Genomic DNA, 21,436 nt, shown 5'->3' with positions numbered 1-21,436 from the left:
CTGGCTATGTGCTCAGGGATTGCTTTTGGCAGTGTTTGCAGGACCAAGTGGCACAATCAAGTCTGGGCCTCCTGTATGGAAAGCATGCATTCAGCCCATGGATGACCCCTCTGGTCCTATAGATGAATTTTAAAAGACAGCCTTAGGAATGAAGACTGTTCAATAGTAGAATGCATGCTTCATATGTATCAGGCCATAGGTTCTGTCACTGGCACTGCAAAAAAAGATAACATTTACCGCATTTATAATCGGGCAGAGTTTCTCAGATTAATAAGTTTTTCTATATTATGTTTGCATACCTTCTTGAACAAAAACTTTGGACGATAGTGGAAAAAGTACATATTTCTACTCCATATGGATTCTCATGCTATGAATTTCTTTTTGTTTTGGGGTCACACCCGACTGTGCTGAGGATTTACTTCTTGCTCTGGCTCAGGGACCACTCCTGGTAGGCTTGAAGGACCATGTGAGACCATATGAGATTCCAGGGACCGAACTCAGGTCAGCCACATGCAAGGTTAAACACCCTATCTGCTGTACTATTGCACCAGCCCTGTACTATGAATTTTTAAGAAGCTTTTCTCAGTAAAACGTTCAGCAAATGAAAATATAAATGATTCATTAATAAGTGCAATAACAGTAAGTTCATGTGATAAGTGTTTAAGTATCTATGGCAAATACATATAGGAATTAAATAATTTATGTATACACATAGGTGTTTAGGGAAACTCCTGAACACCCAAACTTACTTTTATGTAGTTATCATTCTATGAAAGATGTATGGTTTAATGCCAAGTTTATTAGATAAACTACTACACTGCTACCACGGAAAAGGATAAACTATTGTTTTCTAATCAGCAAATAATAGAAGTTAGTAAAATTGACATAGTTACTATTGTAGCCTAGCCCTTAGAAGGAAAGATGTGTTAAATCAATGCCCTTTCATTCTCACTTTGGATTGAAATGTAAATTTACACATAACAAAAATTCTCTAAGGGTACTTCATTTTGAGCATCAATACTGTCCCTTCAGTTTTGTTCCTTGCCACATAAATAATAGAGTGACAGTGAAACAAAGTATACTTAGGGTCTTTAGAACTGATGCCCAAAAAGGAAGAAAGCTTTGCTCAAAATATCAGAGTTGGTTAGTGTTGTTAACACCAAAGTTCAGGGCAAGGTATCTTTTCCTTGATATCAAGGTAGTCTACTTTCTTTTTTTTTTTTGGTAGTCTACTTTCTTGAACATAGCTTTGGATAATATAGTCCATATATCTACTTTCATATATTTCTATTTTATAATTTAATGACTTTTTCTATTTCACTGAAGTGAAATTGGTTTACGGCAGCATTTAAGTTTTAGGAGAACAGCCTAACACCTCTTGAAATATTTTGGGGGTGGGAGGTGTCTTAGGTTACACCTAAGCACTTTAGGTTTATTTCTGGCCCTGTGCCCAGGGAAAACTCCTAGTGGTGCTCAGCAGATCTTACGGGGTGCCAGGGATAAGACCTAGGTTGGCATGAACTGCAAGCGTCCTACCAACTGTTACAGCTCTCTGACCCAATATCTATTCTCTCAAGGCTCATAAGATTTTCCTTAAGGATATAATATAGCTTTTCAATTATAAGCATGTGGAGTCTTAAAAAAATATCAAGTGACCAACCAAAGAGCCTGGAGTCTCTCGCTGTTGGCACCTGTACTAGAACTCTGCTTCTCATATTCTAAAGTTCTATAATATGAATATCTGTTACTCAGCTTCCATCTGAAGATCTTTCAACCCTTGAATTTTAGGGTCAGATAAACTGTGGTTAGCTAGTACAGTAAACAACCAGTATGCCCACAATATTCTGGCCCTGAGATCTTTGCACATAGAATACAAGCTATATAGGTACCAAAATGAGAAAAAATCAAATGGTGAGAAAAACTGATCCAAGAGCAAATGTGGTAAGAAAAAAAAAGCAATTGATGATAAGCCTGATAAGTCTTTGACAGTCATTTTACACATTCTAAAGAAATATTTCAAACACTTCTGATTTGGGTTATAGCAACAAACTCTTCAACACAGTTGGGGAAATGTTCTCATAAGGAGGTGATATATCTCTAAAGTGTTTACCTGTTTAAGCCATTAGTTACAGTGCCTGAGTTTCCAGTGTTAGAGTTTATGTATTTATTAGGCATGAATACTTAATATATTATTTTATGTAATCATGTTCAAGACTAAGTTCAATTAATTTAAGGGACGGTGTCAAAGACAAGCTTTAAACTCAATAGCCAGTCTGTGCTGATGAAAAGAGTAGAGGCTACCTGCAAAAGAAAAAAAGTGGGGACTATACAAAAAAATACAAGCCATAGAGACAGGCTACAGGGAGAGTAGCAGGAAGGGATACTGGGGACATTGGTGGCAGGAAATACACACCAATTGGAGGGATCAGTGTTGAAATACTGTATGACTGAAACCCGACCATGAACAGCTTTGCAACTCTGCATCTCATGGTGATTTAATAAAAAAAAATACAAGCACATCTAAGGTTCCAGAAGATTCTAAGGAAGGCTCTTGATTATGAAGGGCTCCTAAATGATCTAAAAGGGTCAGGGAGGTGGTTCAGTAATAGAACTCAGTCCTGGAATGTACGAGGCCCTCAGTTTCATCCCCCCCAGCCCCCATACAAAGAAACAATCAAAAACAACCAGGCTGGGGAGAGTACAGAAGTCAGGGTGCATGCCCAGTGTGTGTACAATTTCAGTGAGATTACCAGAAGCACAAGGTCCCCCAGGCATCACAGGTGCGGTGCGGCCCTGAGGACCCTGGGGCACGACCAGTGTATCTCCAGGGTGGGGACCCTTTATCCTCAGCATCACAGGGTCCCAGAGGCATCGCACCCTGGGGGCCTTGCATAGAACTGCCAGCCTGGTTGGTCGAGAATTACCTGTGGGGCCTCTGGGCCTCTGAGAACCTCCTGGGAGGTTCCTAAAAGAAAAAAAAAATATCGAAAAGATTTGCAGCATAACACAAAGCAGTGTTTAAAAAAGTAGTCCTAAAATTTAAAAAATGGTTTAGAAAGAAATGTGAGGATTTATAATACTTCCATTGAGCTTTAGTTTAAAGTATAGAAAAGCTGTTTTCTTTCTGGAAAGAGAGGGAGGGAGACTCAAATAAAGGCCACTCTCAAAACATCCACTAGTATTCAAAATAATACTGTCACGCTGATAACTGAGAATTTCTAAGGTGTATTCATTTCTTTAAAAGTGAAAATGTGGGGCTGGCGACACAGTACAGCTTGTAAGGTACTTGCCCTGCACACAGGTAAAACCTGACTTAGGTTTTACCCCTGGCATCCTGTATGGCCCCCTGAGCACTGTTAGGAATGACTCCTGAGTGAAGAGGCAGGAGTATTTCCCTGAGCTCTTCCAGGTATGTGACCCAAAAACCAGAAAATAAAAATAAATAAAAATAAATATATGAGGGTGGGGCATGTAGGGATATGGCTCAAGTGGTAGGGGATATGCCTTGTGCATGTGAAGTCTTGGTTCTATCCCTGAAACTAACTGGACCGTCAAGTACTGCCTGGAGTCACCCTGGTTCCCAGAGTTCTGCCATTTGATGCCTCCACAATAAACTAAGGAAGCATGAGAATAAATTTAAGACCAAGTAGATTATACTAAATAATATGTTTAGGTAATCATTTAAAACAGATTGCTGAATGCACAACATGTCTCGGTATTTAACAATAATATGACCCAATGCAAACTCTATGCAAATTTATATTTTATATTTCCATATTATTTTTACACAAATTACATTGAATATGATTTACTGAAGCCTCTCCACCATATCAGATTTTGCTTTTGCAGAAAAATTCCAACAGCACATTGTTTGCATTTCCTATCATATTTTATAACTATAATATTTATATATCTTCCCCCTTACTCTGTTGTGTGAGTAGCTGAAAGATGGGGCCTTAATCATTTGTTTTTAATGTGCTGGTAGTGACCAGTTGGTTGAGAAAATGAAAATCTTTTCATAATTTTCTCATCTAAGTCACAAGTTCAGTCATTAAAATCCTCTGCTTTACTAAATTTGGAAAAGAATGTTTTAAAGCAGCATTTTTCAATTGGGCCATATAGCTCCACGTGAACCCCCAGGATACATCCCCAAGTGGGCCACAAGTTAAAAGCACCTATCTAGGGTCTGATAGCACACGACTAGGGGGTCAACCGGTACGACAGAGGATCAAAAGAAGAAGGGAGCCACAGTTAGAAAACTGTTGAGAAACATTGTTTTAAAGGACATATATTAGATCTGGACAGTGTGTTGGGTTCAACCCTAAGCTTTTGAAATATGTCATCTTGTTTAATCATTAACAGCCACGTGGAATAGGCATTTTAATACCCAAGTTTTATAGACAAGAGAGGGTTTAGAAGCCTGACTAAAGTCCAGACAGCTGTTAGTCGCAAAGCTGTGATTCAGTTCAAGCCCAGGTTCTATCTGGTTTTAAAGGCCAGGATCTTGCCATTATAGTACATTGCCTCTGTTGTGTAATAGCAAAGAAGCCTTTGAAAGGTTTAACATTCCTTGCAAAGAAGAGAAATGAAAGAAATAAGAAAAATTTCTGTTAGTTATTATACAATCCCTGAATTCTCCTAAATTGACTATTATGATTGGGAGAAGACTTGTAAGCAAGTATTGTATACCAAGGCCTCTCCCCTCATACACTTTAGTCTTAAGAGATAGATGGTTTAAGTATATTTGACAGTACAGCTAAAGACTGAGTCCAAAAAGTTTCTGTATGCAAAGAAATTCAAGCTAGGGCAGTCTGGAAGAAGTCCTACTATAAAACCATCTTTGGAAGACCATGTGGGGGTCATTCTCCACTCCAGAGATTGGCCCACATCTCAATTTGAGATATGCACCCTTGGCTATTTCCCTTGAGAGAAGCCCCTGTACTCTCTTGAACATGAATCTTTCTCTTTCTCTCCCTTTGCATTTCTCTAATGTGAAAAAAATTCTTTAAATAAATCTACCTAATTTCACTTAAAAATAATTTTGGTCACTTTCTTAGCAGAGGGACCAGAGTGATAGTATAGTCGATAGGGCATGTGCTCTGCATGTGGCTGACCTGAGTTGGGTCAAAATATAGTTTTCTGAGCCTGTCAGAAGTGATTTCTGAGCACAGAGCCAGGAGAAAGCCCTGAGCACTGCTGAGTGTGGCTAAAATATCATAATAATATTCTTAACAGAAGCCTAATCAATATTCTAATTATTCGACTGCTAATATCACTTGTGTACCTGATGAATTTCAATTATATAGGTCTGTTCCTTTTGGTTCTGATTTGGGCTGAAATTCAAAGCCAGGCCAAAATCTTAATCTGTATTTCAGTATTTAGATTTTAAATTATAGTGAAATCAAAGATAGTTCATTTGTTTTTAGAAGCAATTAAATAAAATATACATTTCAGTCTGATGTTGTGTCAATTTTGTCAGTCTGATGTTTGATTGCAAGGTGTTCAGTTTTTAACTGGAACTCACATGATAACACTAAGCATTTATTCAGACTTGACAAGGACAGTGTGTACAACAGCGAAAAAGGAGGGGTGGATATAAGCAAACAAGATGTTTCTTCACTTAAATCAGCACTTAAACTTTTTTCATTAAAATTTGGCACAGTATTTATAGAACAGAGTACTAAAATGAATTATAGTAATGAAATTCTTTGCTTCAGATATATTCCTGGGAACAAAATCAATGTCTGAGTCATGTGGCTATTTAGATATATAAGTGAAAGAAACTTCCCAATTAAAATCCCACACATAGTATTTTGAATGGGTTTTGAATGAAAGTATTCCCAAAGGAAAGAATATATAAAAATCCTGAGATCCAGCATAAAAACTTCCTTCTGTTCAACAAGAAAGTCAGAGACTATATAAAGCCAGGTTCTACTCAAACAAGAACTTGTTTAATCTGCTCTTCTTCTACAAACGCCAAAATAATGGTTTTGTTAAATGACTCTAATTTTCACATGTAGACAGGAACAGATGTCAATATGCAGACACTGCTTAGTTTTCCAGTTCATTTCTTTTGCTAACAGGGAAACCAGTGCAACTGAAAATACTGCAGATATCATCAGTCATGTTCTAATGTCAAGGACACATTTGAAGAAATTAATGTAGCTTAATGCTTCCTCATCAGAGACCACACAAGAGTGCTATCCCTTAGACTCAAATCACAAGGTCATATCTCTGCCTAAGGCTAGGGAACCAATTTGAGTCTGAGAGAAAGTTCAAGGCTCAGAGATGGGGCTATCACTGGGCAATCCTGCTAGTATCCAGTGTGGCCTACTGAAACATCAGGAACCAGACAGTGAATCCAGGAACGTATCAATCTTACTCATCTGTGAAGCAGCCATGGCAAGTTGGTACAATATGGTTACATTTTAGTGATTTAGCATCAAGCACTGTAGCACTGTAGCACTGTGGTACCCTTGTTCATTGATTTGCTCAAGCAGACCCCAGCAACGTCTCCATTGTGAGACTATGTTGTTACTGTTTTTGGCATATTGAATATGCCACAGGTAGCTTGCCAGGCTCTGCCGTATGGTCGGGATACTCTTGGTAGCTTGCTGGGCTCTCCGAGAGGGATGGAGGAATCAAACCCGGGTCTGCTGCATGCCAGGCAAACGCCCTACCTGCTATGCTATCGCTCCAGTCCAGCATCAATTACTAAGATGAAAAAAGACTTCAAGGGCCAAATTCACAGGATTGGCTGAGGGCCAGTAATATTTTCTTGGGAGACCCTTAAGGAGTAAGCAAATAGATCTACTGATATCTCTTTCCTTAAAATACATTCCCTTGATCTTTTCCATCTTTATTTGGAGGGCTGGAGTGCTCCTACATAGTCCCCGGGGGGCATTAGGGCCACTCCTAGTGACACTCAGTCAACTGAAGTCAGTTGGCTCAATACTTGGGTTAGCAAAGTGGGCATCTTGGCCTGGTGATGCTGGAGGTTACATGCTATGGGGCTCAGGAGGCAATGTTCAAACCCACCAGCTGGGTTTGAACTGAGGTATTACACATGCAAGGTAAGCATCCTTGACTGCTGAGTTCTAGTAGTCTTTTGGGCCATATAGGTTTGGGCCACACTGTTCCAGTCCTCCACCAACAAAACAATCATAGTTGCTAAGGTTTTTTATAAGTATGTTACAATAAAAAAATTCTAATATTTGTAAAAGCCAATGAAGGCTGAAAATAGTCTCTAAGAAGCAATTCTTCCAGGCTTTAGGATCATTACAAACATCTTCATATTTAATTATCTATGATCACTTTTCCTTTGTGATACACTTATACAGATATATTTAATATAGTAACAAACTAAACCAAAGTCTTTCTCAGGTCAATCATTCTCCATTGGCATCACCTCTTGAGGAGGTTTTAGCCAATTCCCAAATACATTTTATTACTACATGATTTTTTTATACAAGGTGATTGAATCGTATCAACATACATCACAAATGGTTATGGTACAGGTTGGTTGCAAAATAAATCAGGAATCATCACAAAAGTATTTATTAAATCTTACTGGAAGAATCATTCAATGCCTACATAACTGGTAGTGTCATAGACAAGTGATACCTAGAAGTGATGATCCTGTCATTTCTAGATTCCCTGTTAGTAGAGGACAATTATGATTATTTGTCTAAATTCACATTTTATTATATATTTCAAAAGTCCTCATTGATCACTGTGTAGTAGGGCAATTTCTCTCCCATGGGAAATGCCTGTGTATTATTCACTGGCATTCCTATTCCTATTGGCTAGTTGTAAATTTGGTACAGCCTTCTTTCAAGATCCAAAATGTAAAGTTAGGACTTCACTCAGAAAATTTCCATAAGTTTTGGGGTCTATATGTATTCAAAGAGGCTCTCTCTGACTTTCCATATGTAAAATTGGAAAGCCATTTGAAGTAAAATTACAAAATATGCCTTTTCTCCATTGAGTGTTAATATTCTCCAACATTAAGTATTGGGGCTGTATAATAGAGTGCTATTATCAAAGTTTTATTATATTATCAAAGTAGATTCCCTTTGTTTACCCTTACCTTTCCTCCTTCCAATCTCTCTGAGTCATTTTTCATTTTCTGAAAAACCATTCATTCTTCATTAAAAGTAAACTGAGCTTGTTCCATTATCCCTCACCTAGATCCTATTTCACCTAGAGTCCTCTTTTTTTTCACTAGTCAATATTTAATCCCATACATGCCTTGTTGCCACTGAGTTTGATGACTTGAATATAGTTAGAGTATACGCATTTTACCTCAATAGGTTGTGTTTTCCATGTCAAAGTCTATAGTGGTCAGTTCCAAAATGTTTAGCCTTAGCATGTCACAAGGTTTTACATAGTCTTCCTTGTCTTGGATTAGGGTTTTCTCCCAGGGGGAACACAAGTCCATATAATGTTTAATATCTTTTTCAATGACATGCCATTGATACTTTTCATCTTGCTTAAAGCATTTCATCTACTAAAATAGGACAAAGTTACATATCATGCTCTGACATGTCAGGTACGCAGCCTCTGTGTTCTACTCATCAAATATAGCATTTTTAGTAATCGAATCTTTTACATTTATCAGTTTGCCTCACGTGATACAGCTTGTGTCAAAAATCATTCAGAAGATGCATGGGTGGTTCAGTGGGAGAATTCTTGCCTGCCACACAGGAGGTCGGGTTTGATTCCCAGCCCATGCAATGGGCGTTTTCTGGAGCCAGAGTGATAGGACAGTGGTTACAGCGCTTGCCTTGCAATGCAGCCAACCCAAGTTCTGTCCCTGGCACCTCATTCAGTCCCAGAACCCAGGCGGGAGTGGTCTCTGATACTGGTGATGGGACTGATGCTGGGAAAATTGTACACATAGAATTTGACCATGGCTGATTGTAAAATTGGGTGCTATGAATAACTTTGCAAATTACAGTACCTCAATAAAAATATCTTCAAAAATTGTTCAATAGGAAGAAATTTATGAACCCTCGATGTCCTAGTATTCTAAAGTTTCCATAAGTCAATTTCATTACCATATCTACCAGTAATATGAGGATAATGCTGTTAACAGTTAGTGGCAGTTATAGCTATTGTATATACCAAACTTTTTTTTTACAAATAGGAAGTTCTATCTTTACAAATAATGATTATTTATTTACTTGTGAATAAATATCATTAACGTGTAAATGATATCCTATACTCTCAAAGAGTGCTAAGCAAAAGGAATCCCAATCATATAACCAATTCTTTAGTCACCAAGGGATAAGCAAACAGCTCATTAAGTAGTAAAAGAAGCCTTTTAAATGAAAAACGCTTTCAAAAGATGAAAGGTTGTGTGTGTATCTTTCTGTTTGTGTGTGTTGTGTGTGTGAAGTTGTTGCCAAGAATCAAACCCAGGGCCTTATATAGGCAAAGCATGAACTTCCAGTGAGGTACTTACCTGGCTAACATAATTATGGATTACTTCTGGTAATGATCTTTTTCACAAAACTTAATTAGTAAAACTATAATGAACTATGAAAATTAAACTACAAAATGAAAGAAAACTCTAATAAATCTTATGTAACAACAGGGATCTCTTTATAAAGTCTAGAACAGGTTGATGAAGTTTAGTACCACATTATCAGATTTATTATAGCCCTAAGAACACAGAAACGCACACCCCACAATAAATATATGCAAACACTCCTGTCACTGAAACTATATCCTTTGGATAGTTAATCATACAAATTTCTTTCCAAACTCGGAGACAAAAATAGCATAATGTCAAATATTAACAGTGTGAAACTACTGAATGGTCTGGCACAGGAATTTTAAACATCCTTTTGACACAGCAAGTAACAGGCTGAACCTGTCACCAATGTGATAAGCTTCTTCTGAGGAGAACGATAGAAGTCAATTAACTTTAAGCACCGAGATAATCATCACTCATTACCACATGCTGGTTATAATCTTTATGAAGGTCTTGTAATAAGATTTCAATTTCTCATCTGTTCTGAATTCAATTAACTCTCTTGTCACAGGGAAATCCTCATTGTTCACCCACACCCAAATAAGTTGGGCTCCTCTTCGACTGCAGGAGAAAGAGTACATGACCTAGCCAGAATTTCACTGACTTTGAAGGAACTTCAGGAGATATGAAAATGTATTATTGTCTTTTTCTATGGAATCAGCTGAAAGCACTAAATACTGAACATTCTGGAGATGTGGCAAACCACTCTGTGGGGGAGGAGGTAAGGAATGATGATGCAGAAGCCATAGAATGGTTGCAAAGTAATCAGATTCTGAATCTGGAACGGACGTAGAGCCAGCAGGATTTAATGGTGGAGGTTATGTGGAAAAGTGAGAAAAATGAGCAGTGAAAAACCCTGATATTTTTTATTATAGGGTATTATAAAGGCACATATTATATAGAATATATTACATTATATATTCCATATAATATGCATATATTATACATGCTATAGGGCCAAGAGAAATTCTTTTGTGAATTGGAAGTCATAATAATATGTCTGTTGTGTGTCCACAGTAGCAGAAGGCAAGGGAGAGGACAAGATATGTAGATTTAGGTGCAGATAGCTGGGTAGAAGTTTCAGGAGCTTAGGGAAGTATTCTTTGTATTACTTCCATTTCCTCAACTATTAACCTTCAGCTACAGTGTTGATAGCACAGTTGGAGGATTTAGGGATTTGTTTTGTTCTGGTTTTGGTCCACACCCAGTGATGGTCAGGGCTCCCTCCTGGCTCTGCACTCCGGGATCATTCCTGTTGGGACTCAGGGGACCACATGGGGTGACAGGGATTGAACCCCGGTCAGTTGCATGCAAGGCAAGTGCCTTACACACTGTATGATCATTCTGGTCCCAGGTTTTAGAGATTTAAGGAGAACGAACATGTATTATTAATAGTCACCCAGTACCACGAGAGAGAAAATGGTTGAGAAAACATAATAAGATCGCTAGGCAGCATGAACAGCTCGCTCTGAGTTTATGGCCATAAATTTAATGTCTGATCAGCCAATATAGATGTAAATGTTGTTCTCTGCTACTTCTGTGATGCAAAGGGCAGGCAAAGAGCATGCAGGAAGTAGGATTTAACCAGTGTTCTTTTTTTTTTTTCTTTTTGGGTCACACCCAGTGATGCACAAGGGTATTACACCTGACTTTGCACTCAGGGGACCATATGGAATGCTGGGAATCAAGCCCGGGTTGGCCTCCTGCAAGGCAAACGCCCTACCTGCTGTGCTATCACTCCAGCCCCAACCAGGGCTATTTTTTGATAGCAAGTGGAACAAACAGCAAAAGGGATCAAGGGAGCAAAAGTCATATGAATGGCAGTTAGCATAGAAATTGAGCTAGGTATAGAAAGAAGTGAAAATACTCAAGGGGAATAAAGGAGCAATTTAAAGGTGGCAGGATTAACTCCACACCATAGGACATGGTGGGTACTGTTCAAACTGCTAGGGTGCTGTTGCTCAACTATTCCCATACCTTCTATTTAAACATCGGTATTAAAATATAGTGAAATTTATGAATAAGCAAATCTTTGGAGCTGAGCACAGTTAATTATTTACAAAAATTTCCTCATCTATTAGGCCTACTCTATCTTTCCAGCCCTGTCATCCATGCAAACATATGTACACACACATACATACATATTTACCTTTGGGTGGTGACTACAAGTTTTCTATTAGGTGGGGCTTGGGGGTAAGGGTTATTTCCCTTGCACTTTATTTTGGGGTTGCACAACAAATTGTGCTCAGTAGTCACTCCTGACTCTGTGCTCAGGCATCATTCCTGGTGGACTTGGGGGGACCATATTAGGGTGCTGGGATTGAATCTAGGTCAGCTGCTTGCAAGGCAAGTGCCCTGCATGCTGCACTCTCTCCAGCTCCCTCCCTCAAACTTTCTAATTTCTAAGTTTTCCATATTGAATTTGAAGTTCTTTTCTAATTTAGAAAAATATATGTTGAAAAATATATTTGTACCCAGATGAAATTACAGGCAGGACATGCTCCCTGGAGTTCAAAGACTTCATATGAGGCAGGAAAAGGATTCTACACAAATTACAAAATTGCTATTTTAGGGATATAAGAGATAAAATTTTTGAATTTTTTGTTTGTTTGTTTGGGGGGCACACCCAGCAGTACTCAGGGCTTAATCCTGCCTTTGGGCTCAGGGATTCCTCCTGGCAGTACTTCGGTGACCATATGAGATGCTGGAGATCTAACCCAGGTAGACCATGTGCAAGGCAAGCACCCTGCCCATTATACTGTCACTTTGGCCTCAGCTGACATACTTTTAAAAAACTCACAGGTTTCTGGGATGGATAGATAACTCAAAGGGGTGGAGCACATTACTTGTATGCCCAAGTGGCCCAGGTTTGATCCCTGGTACCAAGTGTTCTCTGCACGCACCCAGCAATCCTGGGAATAGCCCGAGTGGCTCTCAGCATTCTGCAGTGCATGCCTGCCAGAGCTTCTGATCATCAGGCCTCAGTCACTGGCAGTGGATGTCAGCCCTCCCAGACCAACAAAGAAAAACAGAACTAATCAGGTTTTATTAAGTTTATGCATGGATTATTGTCTGGCCAGTGAAATTTTCTGAAAATGCACAATCCCCAAACTATAATTAATACAGCTGAATATTTTAAAATTGGAATAAAGGACCATTACCAACCTGTTTCCTGCTTTGAGCTCTTGCATTTCGCAATCTTCGAGCAGAATAAAAGATAAAATAGCCCACTGTTGCCGCCGTGATAATAAAAAAGGACACAGACACGAAGAAAATGGAATAGTGATTCACCCAAGGGCCGTGTTTCTTCCCTACTTCGATCACCATTGTTACTTGTATGCCTCTTTTAATAGACTGTAGAATTTTTGTGCCTTTCAGATTGCCAATCATGATTGCAACAATATCTCCAGCACCTGTAAAAGAAAAGCAATTCAGTTTCAGTTTGTGAAAGTATTCTCAGTCTAAAAATCAAAGGACTAAAGTGATTTTTAAATGATTTTTAAAGCAGTCAGAGGAAGACTATGTATTGAATTAACATTTGAGCCTGCTATGTGCATCTAAGTTATTGGAGGGTATAAGAATACAGGAGACTTAGTTTCTTATCTTAAAGAAATAATAACTCAGTAATGAAGGTAGCTGTCATATGTAACAAAAGCCATACACAGGTTAACTTCTAATATAACTCAGCAGTATTGAGATGGTGCCCCATTTGCATCTTGTAGAAAGACTTTAAGACAGCTCCCTAGATACTGGAAAATAGGAGTAATTCACTAGGGAATTTGAAAATTGGGAAAACAGAAATATTCAATAGTATATTTCTTAACTTATAAAGTGGCAGAATGTTCTTTAACTACTAAAATATATGAGTTTACATATTGGCATTAGTAAATTGAGACAAAAATATTTATAACCCACCTCAAATTTATAATCTACACATATGTTTATGTGCCATTCTTTTAATATTCTCAAGAGAAATTAAATAAAACTTTTGTTTAAGGTGGTCTAAGGTTTTGCGTGGACATGATAAGGCTATCAATGTAGACAGGTAGAATTTATTAAATGGCATAATTCTATTAACACCACATAAAATCAAACCTGAAAAGTAGACTAAAGACCTACACTTTAATACCCCTTTCTCTACTCTTCATTAGGTAAATACTGGGCAAAAAAGAAGGGACAAATATTACTTCTTACAGTGCTATGAGCATGTCAGAATGCTTATGTAATTTCAATACATATCAAGATTTCTATCCATTCTAGATTATATGACATGAGACCAATAATCTCAAGGAAAAGAGATTTCATTGAATGTTAAGAGACTGCCAATGAGAGAGCCCTCCCACTGATACTGGGTTAAGGTACTAAACAGGGTTAATGATTAAACTCTAATCTGGAATAAACACAAGCACACACGTGACTCTTTAAAAGATCCTTTAGACCAGAATTTAAGTATAAAAGTACATTATTAAATTAGTATTCACACTTTCAAATGATGAAATTAGGAGCAAAAACCTTAAATGACAATATATAGAGAATTATTGCCTAAATAATCCCTTAAGTGTATATTTGGGAGCCAAACCTTTTGAAAGATCAAGACCTTCTCCTTACTGGAAGTTTTTCATTGAAAATACATTCACAGGATGTTATTATAGTGTATTGAATTTCTTATAAGCCGTAATAACAGTATATATAATAGTAATAGTATAGAAATAAAGTTCTTAAAGACGTATTTTATATATAATCACTATTTAGCTAAGTCCTTTTATATCTCTGATGCCTTTGTCATGACTAAGTTTGGTAGATGCTAACAACTCTGTTCTCATGGGGAAAATCTCAGTTTCTAGCACTACCTAGTTATTGGATCACTGGAGTGGCCCCCAAAGACTGCTTTCATAACGGCCCATAAGCAATGCTAGATATGGCCCACCCATTCCCTTCCTCTCACAAACACAGAAAACCTCATGGCAAGTGAAGAAGTCTTAAATGCCTTCATTTCTGTCTGTCAGTGTATGGCCAAGTATCCCTTATGGGTCTAGACTCTGGTAAATTTGCAAGATATTAGATCATTTGTCTATTTTTAGAGAGGTTTTAAATTTCTAGCCCTGGCGCTAAAAGCACAGATATTATTTCAATAGCCTTTTTTTCACTTCTCTACATGCCATCTGTCAGGAAAATTCTGGATTTTGAAGTTTGGTTAATCATATAACCTTGTACATATTTCTAACATTGCAATCTGTAAAATCTTTGAAAGCACAGCTAATACTAAAAAATCTGGTTTGGGACTATCTGTAATTTTAAAGATTTATCAAGATTACAGATGGGTCCTTTTGAGATTTGTTGACTAATAGAACCAATTTTTTAGTCTTTCAGAAGATATGAGGTAGGCGATATCAGTGTATGCTCAGGAAAACGCAGAACATTGAGATCAGAGAAAAACTGAGTCACATTTTTTTTTAAAATACTGATTGGCGAAGAGAGAATTTGGCTCATACCTTGCAGTTATCAGAAGTGATCCCTGGCAGGGCTCAGGGGACCATATGTGGTGCTGGGGACTGAAATCAGAGTTGCAGCAGCTACAGTGCAGCCGCATGCAAATCAAGTGCCTTATTCCCTGGACTACCTCTCAAGGTCCCGCATGAAAATTTAAAAACAAGGACAATCAAGAACTGCATATTGTCTACATATAAGAAATAATTCTCTGCTTCAATTCCAGAGTCCATGTCAATACATGCTATAGTCAATTGTCTATTAAATTATCTTTGTAATGCTGCAAAGACCTGTTTCTAAGCATTATTATCGATTGCCTCCTTTTCCTTTCCATGCTCTTATAATTGTTTAAAATTTTGCTTCCTCTCCACTGCTCCCTATTAGTTAATGGCATCACTCCCATTCCGACAACCTGGTTTGGTAATCTCAGAAGCACATCAGAATCCGCACTGCTCATCTAGCCAGCCTGTAGATGCCACTTCGTTGACATATCCCATAATCACATCCTTTCCACTACTGCTGCCTTGGTTTGAACTATTTCAGTAGCCTCTTAACTGGTTCCTCTATCTCTAATTTTCCCTCTTAAAGTTTCCTCTCATTTTACCTTCCTGGTTGACTTTTGTCAACATGTGGTTAGATCGTGCCTCTTCCCTGCTCAAAAGTCATTAGTAGCTTCCCACTACACATTAAAGCCTGTCTCCCTGGCCTAACTTTTAATATCTATATGATATGGTCCTACTGACATTTTCAATATTTGTCTACTACAACACCATCTCATAAACATTAAGATCCAGCCACATGGGCTGGGGAAAAACTATAGGAAATAAGAAAGTATGGAATTTACTTTGCATCTCACTCAGATTCAAATCCCCTGAACCACATATGGACCCCCAAGTTGTGCTAGAGGTCACTCCTGATCACAGAACCAGGAGGAGTCCCTGAGCACACCAGGTACGGCTCAAATCCCCTCAGAAAATAAAAAGGAAAATAAAAAAGCGAAGAATCCAGCCACAAGGGACTGGCTATTGTTATTCTTTTTGCATAGCTCTGCTGTTGCTCATTCTGATTCCTTATGCTAGTACGTTCCACACATCTGCTGTGATACTCCCCAACTCATTTTCTCTGTATCACTCAAATTCCAGCTTAAATGCTGCTTTTTTAATTGTTTCCCAAAGTTCCTAATGAGAATGTAAACATCCTGTCACCTGGTTCTTAACCTCTCCCTTGAACTTTATTTTTTGGCATTTCAGTTGGCAAGCAGTATTCTGTTCTCTAAATTATGAACCGTCTAAGGGCAGAGATAGTCTTTTAACTAACTACAGTAATGCTTTCTTTTATCTGACATTGTCAGGGAATTAGGCCTTCCACATAAATAAAATTCCAAGTAAAAAGTTCTACATAAATGCTTCATTTAAATAAACATTTTTAAAAAGTCATCTACACTGCTATACACTTCCTTTGGGTAAGAAGCCTCTCAAGCAGTGCTCAGGGGGGCTTGGAGGCTACTCTTGACAATACTTGGCTCAGTGCTGGGGATAAACATGCAATACCAGGGATCCAACTCAAGCCTTCATATGCCAGACCTGGATTCACTCCAGTCCTGTGAGTTAGTGCCAGGTCCTGCTCCATTTTGTTTTATTCTTGATTTATTTTTTTATTTTTCATTTTTTTTTAAAGAACTGTGACTAACAAGGTTATTGATAGTTGAGTTTTAGGCATATAATATTTCAACACCAATCCCACCACCAATTTTAGCTTCGGGCAGTGCTTTTTTGGGAGTTCCTCCTAGTGATTCTTGGTCATGTGGTCCTCTGGTTCCATGTGAAGACCGGAAAATACAGTGCGGTTCAGTCCTTGCAATGCCAGACATCCAGCCACCGATGCAATGCACAGAGGCCTCCAGAGTCACACCTGATGATGCTCATGGGCCCCCAGAGCTGTGCCTAGCAATGCTCAAGTGACCAAATGGTGCCAGGAATCTGTGGTAAATCACATGCAAGGCATGTGTTTTCTTAACTAACGTATATTGATTATGATTCATTACTGATTATTCACCTTTGTTTGTTTTAATTGGGGGGCACACCTGGCAAAGCTCAGGACTTTCTCCTAGCTCTGTACTCAGGGATCACTCCTGGCAGTATTCAGGGGACCATCTACAGTGCCAGGATTTTACCCAGGTAACCTGTAATCAAGGCAAGCATTGTGACCACTGTGGCCCTAGATCGTTCTGGCCCTCGATCATCTTTGTAAATCATTATTTAATAAAGTAGTAACTTTACCCCACAGAAGTACTGTGTTTATTTGTCACTAAAATGATAGATTTTTGGAGCCAGAAAGGATATTAGAGATCATATTGTCTGTATCACTTTCAAGTTCTCATTTCTAGCAATTTTCTTTGGAAAGAGAGAATTTCACCCCACTGCCCACTTTTTTTAATTTGTTGGCAGCACCAGGAACTGAACCAAAGACTTCGCACATGCAAACCAAGTGCTTTTTACCACTGAGCCACATCCCCAGCCTTGAGATTCTCACTTTAACTTGGTGCTTCTAGAAGCATTTCTCACTTCTTTCTAATTTTATACTTCAAGTCTCCTGTCAAACCTGAAAAATTCAATCAAACTCAGGTTTAAAGAAAGAGTACTACAGACTCAGAGAGATCTTTGAGGGCTTCAGTGCCAAGTATCCTCTGATATTTATACCGGTTGCTCAGTGACATTTCTATTTACTTCCTGAATCTTGGCTATGCTCTGGATAACTGAGGTTGCCAGAAAAGATTTATATATAAACTAGGTCCTGTTGTAAGTGTTTTACACTGCATTAACATAATTTATTCTCACATAAACACTTGAAGGTACTTGTTGCTATTATCCCCATTCAAGATAAGACTAGCCTGCCAAGGATAGTAAGTAAAAAATTTGGGGCAAGAGAGATAGCTGAATAAGTTGGAGCACATGCTTTGCCTGCAGGAGACCTAGGTCAGATCCTCAGCACTGCATGGTTTCCCAAGCATGGACACTGGGAGTAGTCCCTTAGAATTGCCATGTATTGCTCAAAAAACACTAGAAAAATAAAGTCATGAAGTTCATAGCAACCTGGATTGGAATAGAGGGTATCATTCTGAGTGAAATAGACAAGAGACATGAGGATAAATACAGTATGATCTAACTCATCTGTGTTATACAGAGAAACAAAACAAGGGTCTGGACAATATCAATTAATAAATCTTGGATACTAGAACACAAGGTTGAGACTGTCAGGTTTGGGGCCCAGGGGAGCACTGTAGCACTGTAGCACTGTTGTCCCATTGCTTATCGATTTGCTCAAGCAGGCACCAGTAACACCTCCACTGTGAGACTTGTTACTGTTTTTGGCATATTGAATTCACCATGGGTAGCTTGCCAGGCTCTGCCATGGGGGTGAGATACTCTCAGTAGCTTGCCAGGCTCTCCTAAAGGGACGGAGGAATCAAATCCGTGTCGGCCACGTGCAAGGCAAACGCCCTACCCGCTGTGCTATCGAGGGGGAGAGGGTAATAGAAAGGCTTGTTGGAAGTAGCACAGAAAATATGTGAAGGGTCTGGAACACCTGAGTGGTGCTAAAGAAGGCAATAGTAAGCACCAAAACCATTAATTATCAATCAATAAACCATGGTGGAAGGTGTGGGGTGGATGGAATGATGGACTGGAGGTGACATAGGATTGGGGGGAGAGGGTCATGGGTAGTTTGGTGGCAGGGATATGAAGGAATTTTGTACAAAAATACCAGAAACTATTGTAACTCCCTTACTAAACTCAGATTAGATGTCGGCAGTTTCAGTATCTCTTCAATATCATTATATATTACTTATGCCTTCAGTGAACCTAAATCTATGATTTGACTTTAAAATAAAAATTAAGCATATTCAGGGGAGGAATTGCTAACAACTGGCTCTGGGAGAAAGACCATAGAAGGCTTAGATTTGTATTCTGTGTAATTGTTAATTTTGCGCTAGTGTTAAAACTTTTCCTATGACCATATGATCGGAAGTTGTAAAAAAAACGAGGCAAAAATCTGCAGAACTAGCTGACTCAAGCATACCACTGAACATTACGGAGTCAAAACTTAAATAGGCTACAGAGATAGCACAGTGGGGTAAGTTGCTTAATTTGCATGTGGCTGACCCTTATTTAATTCCCTGAATCACATATGGGTCCCCAAATACCACACTCAACAAAAAAAACCTTAAGTATACAATTCTAGACTTGCAACCATATTACTATGCTTATTTATTTCACGAATATGACCCACTGTGAAGATCGTATCTTTCATTTAATCCCAATTTAGATGTCTTACTACTTGCTGCTCTGTGGAAAATCATGAACCCAGGAAATTTAAAGAATAATCAAATTTCTTTAAGTGGAATAAAACAAAAAAAAACCCTCTTTATGATTGTGTGTATTGGTAATGAAGACTTTTTCTACCTTAAATTTCTCTGTCTTTAAAATACTGAAGTCAAGAGATTTTTATTATGCTTCACTTATTCTGAACTTCTCAAAATTAGTGACTTTGCAAGTGCCCTTTTCAAAAAAATCACAAAACATACTCTGTATGTAAAGTCAGCCATTTAACCTAGATGTGGTCATATTCAGAATTTACTTTGCTTAATCTCTGATTTCCGGTGTACCAAGGATTAAATAGTACAGAGAATATTTAAACCACACCAACAAAGACAAAAGCTCTTCCCAACTTGCACAAAATTTAGAAAATGTGAAGAATGTCACTGGTTTCAAAGGGATAATGAAAATATATATTTTCCCTTATGGAAGGGTGAAGAGCTGTTGTTCCCTTCCTAGAGACTCAACCACTTGGTCAATGCTAAGAACAATCTGGGTTTCAGACCCACAAAAGTCAAGTTTGTACCAACTTACATTATTGCTATTTCCTTAAGACCTTCTAATGACTGAGTTTTAAAATTCAATGCCAAAATACTAGTACATACATTCCCATTCAAGGTGTCAACCTTTCCACTATTTTATTAAAATGTTGTAAAATTGACCATCTCTTGAATATTATTTTTATTTAATTAAATAAACATGATTTGCACAGTTACTGACAGTTGAATTTTAGGCATACATTATTCCAACACCAATCCCAAAACAGTGTAAACTTCCTTACACCAGGATTTCTGTACTCCCTCTTTCCATGACCCCCACGCTCCCCCGCCTCCACCTGCTACCTTGACAGACACATTTCAAAGTTCGGTGGTTGTAGTTTAGATTTCATGTTTTAAGTGCTGTTGAGTCTATGCTTTGGATACAGAGCTATACCACTCTCCCACATCACCATTATAACCTAGGCCCATGTTACACCGTTACTTCCTTTTGTCACCTTATTACTTCCTCTCTTACTTTCTTTCTTTCTGTGTCCTACTTCCCATACGCTGGGGTCAAGGGTGATCTAGGCATTCCTTTTTACTACATTACAGTTCCTCATCCATTTATTTTATTTACCACAGATAAGTGAGCTTATCCATGTTGAGTGAAAAAAGCTAGAAATGGAAAAACAACCATTTCTTTTGAAAAATACTAAGCTTAAGAAGTCAAGTATGGGTGGCACAGCTCTGATGGTTAAAAAATTATACTACTGAGTTTGAGATGTAGCTGAGGGGTACAGCCTGTTTCACATATATGAAGTCCAGGATTTGATTCAATCCCCAGCACCAAGAAATAAACAACAAAGCTATAGAGCAAATCTGATCATGGGTATCACTAAATTAACCTTCTTTTCTTTTTTTGGTATAGATCATTTTAAAAAAAATTATTAGTGAATCACCATGAGGTACAGTCACAAAATTATGAACTTTCATGTTTGCATTTAGTTTACACCCCACTACCAGTGCCCATTTCCCTCCACCAATATTCCCAGTATCCCTCCCACTACCCCCACCCCAACCCCCACCACCCCACCCTGCCTCTGCGGCAGGGCATTCCCTTTTGTTCTCTCTCCTGTTGGATGTTGTAGTTTGCAACAGAGGTATTGAGTGGCCATCATGTTTGGTCTATAGTCTACTTTCAGCATGCAACTTTCAAACTGAGTAGGTCCTCCCAACATTCTCTACTAGGTGTTCCCTTCTCTATCTCAGCTGCCTTTTCCCCCAGCATTTGAGGCTAGTTTCCAAGCTGTGGGGCAGACTTCCTGGTTCTTATCTCTAGACAACTCTTGGGTGTTAGTCTCCCATTCTCCTACTTTATATTCCACACGTGAGTGCAATCTTTCTATGTCTGTCTCTCAGAGGCACATGAGAAAATGCTCTACATCACTAATCATCAGGGAGATGCCGATCAAAACAACAATGAGATATCATCTCACACCAGAGACTGGCCCACATCCAAAAATAAAAACAAAAGCAACAGGTGTTGGCACGAATGTGGG

General features: G+C 38.5%; 1 protein-coding gene across 2 annotated transcripts in view; it reads right to left on the bottom strand.

The window, feature by feature from the left end:
• The window catches only part of RNF128 (ring finger protein 128), a 137,135-nt gene that overhangs the window by 19,450 nt on the left and 96,249 nt on the right, over window positions 1–21,436 (bottom strand). For both annotated transcript variants that reach the window (XM_004606319.2, XM_055121377.1), the window contains exon 2: window positions 12,704–12,951. In XM_004606319.2, coding sequence (XP_004606376.1) covers window positions 12,704–12,951 — 248 coding nt within the window. The remainder of the gene's footprint in view (window positions 1–12,703; window positions 12,952–21,436) is intronic.

Source organism: Sorex araneus, chromosome X, assembly GCF_027595985.1.
Source record: "Sorex araneus isolate mSorAra2 chromosome X, mSorAra2.pri, whole genome shotgun sequence".
NCBI classification, from domain to species: Eukaryota; Metazoa; Chordata; class Mammalia; order Eulipotyphla; family Soricidae; genus Sorex; species Sorex araneus.
The sequence above is the reverse complement of the archived record's forward strand: the minus strand, read 5'-3'. Positions and strand labels throughout refer to the sequence as shown.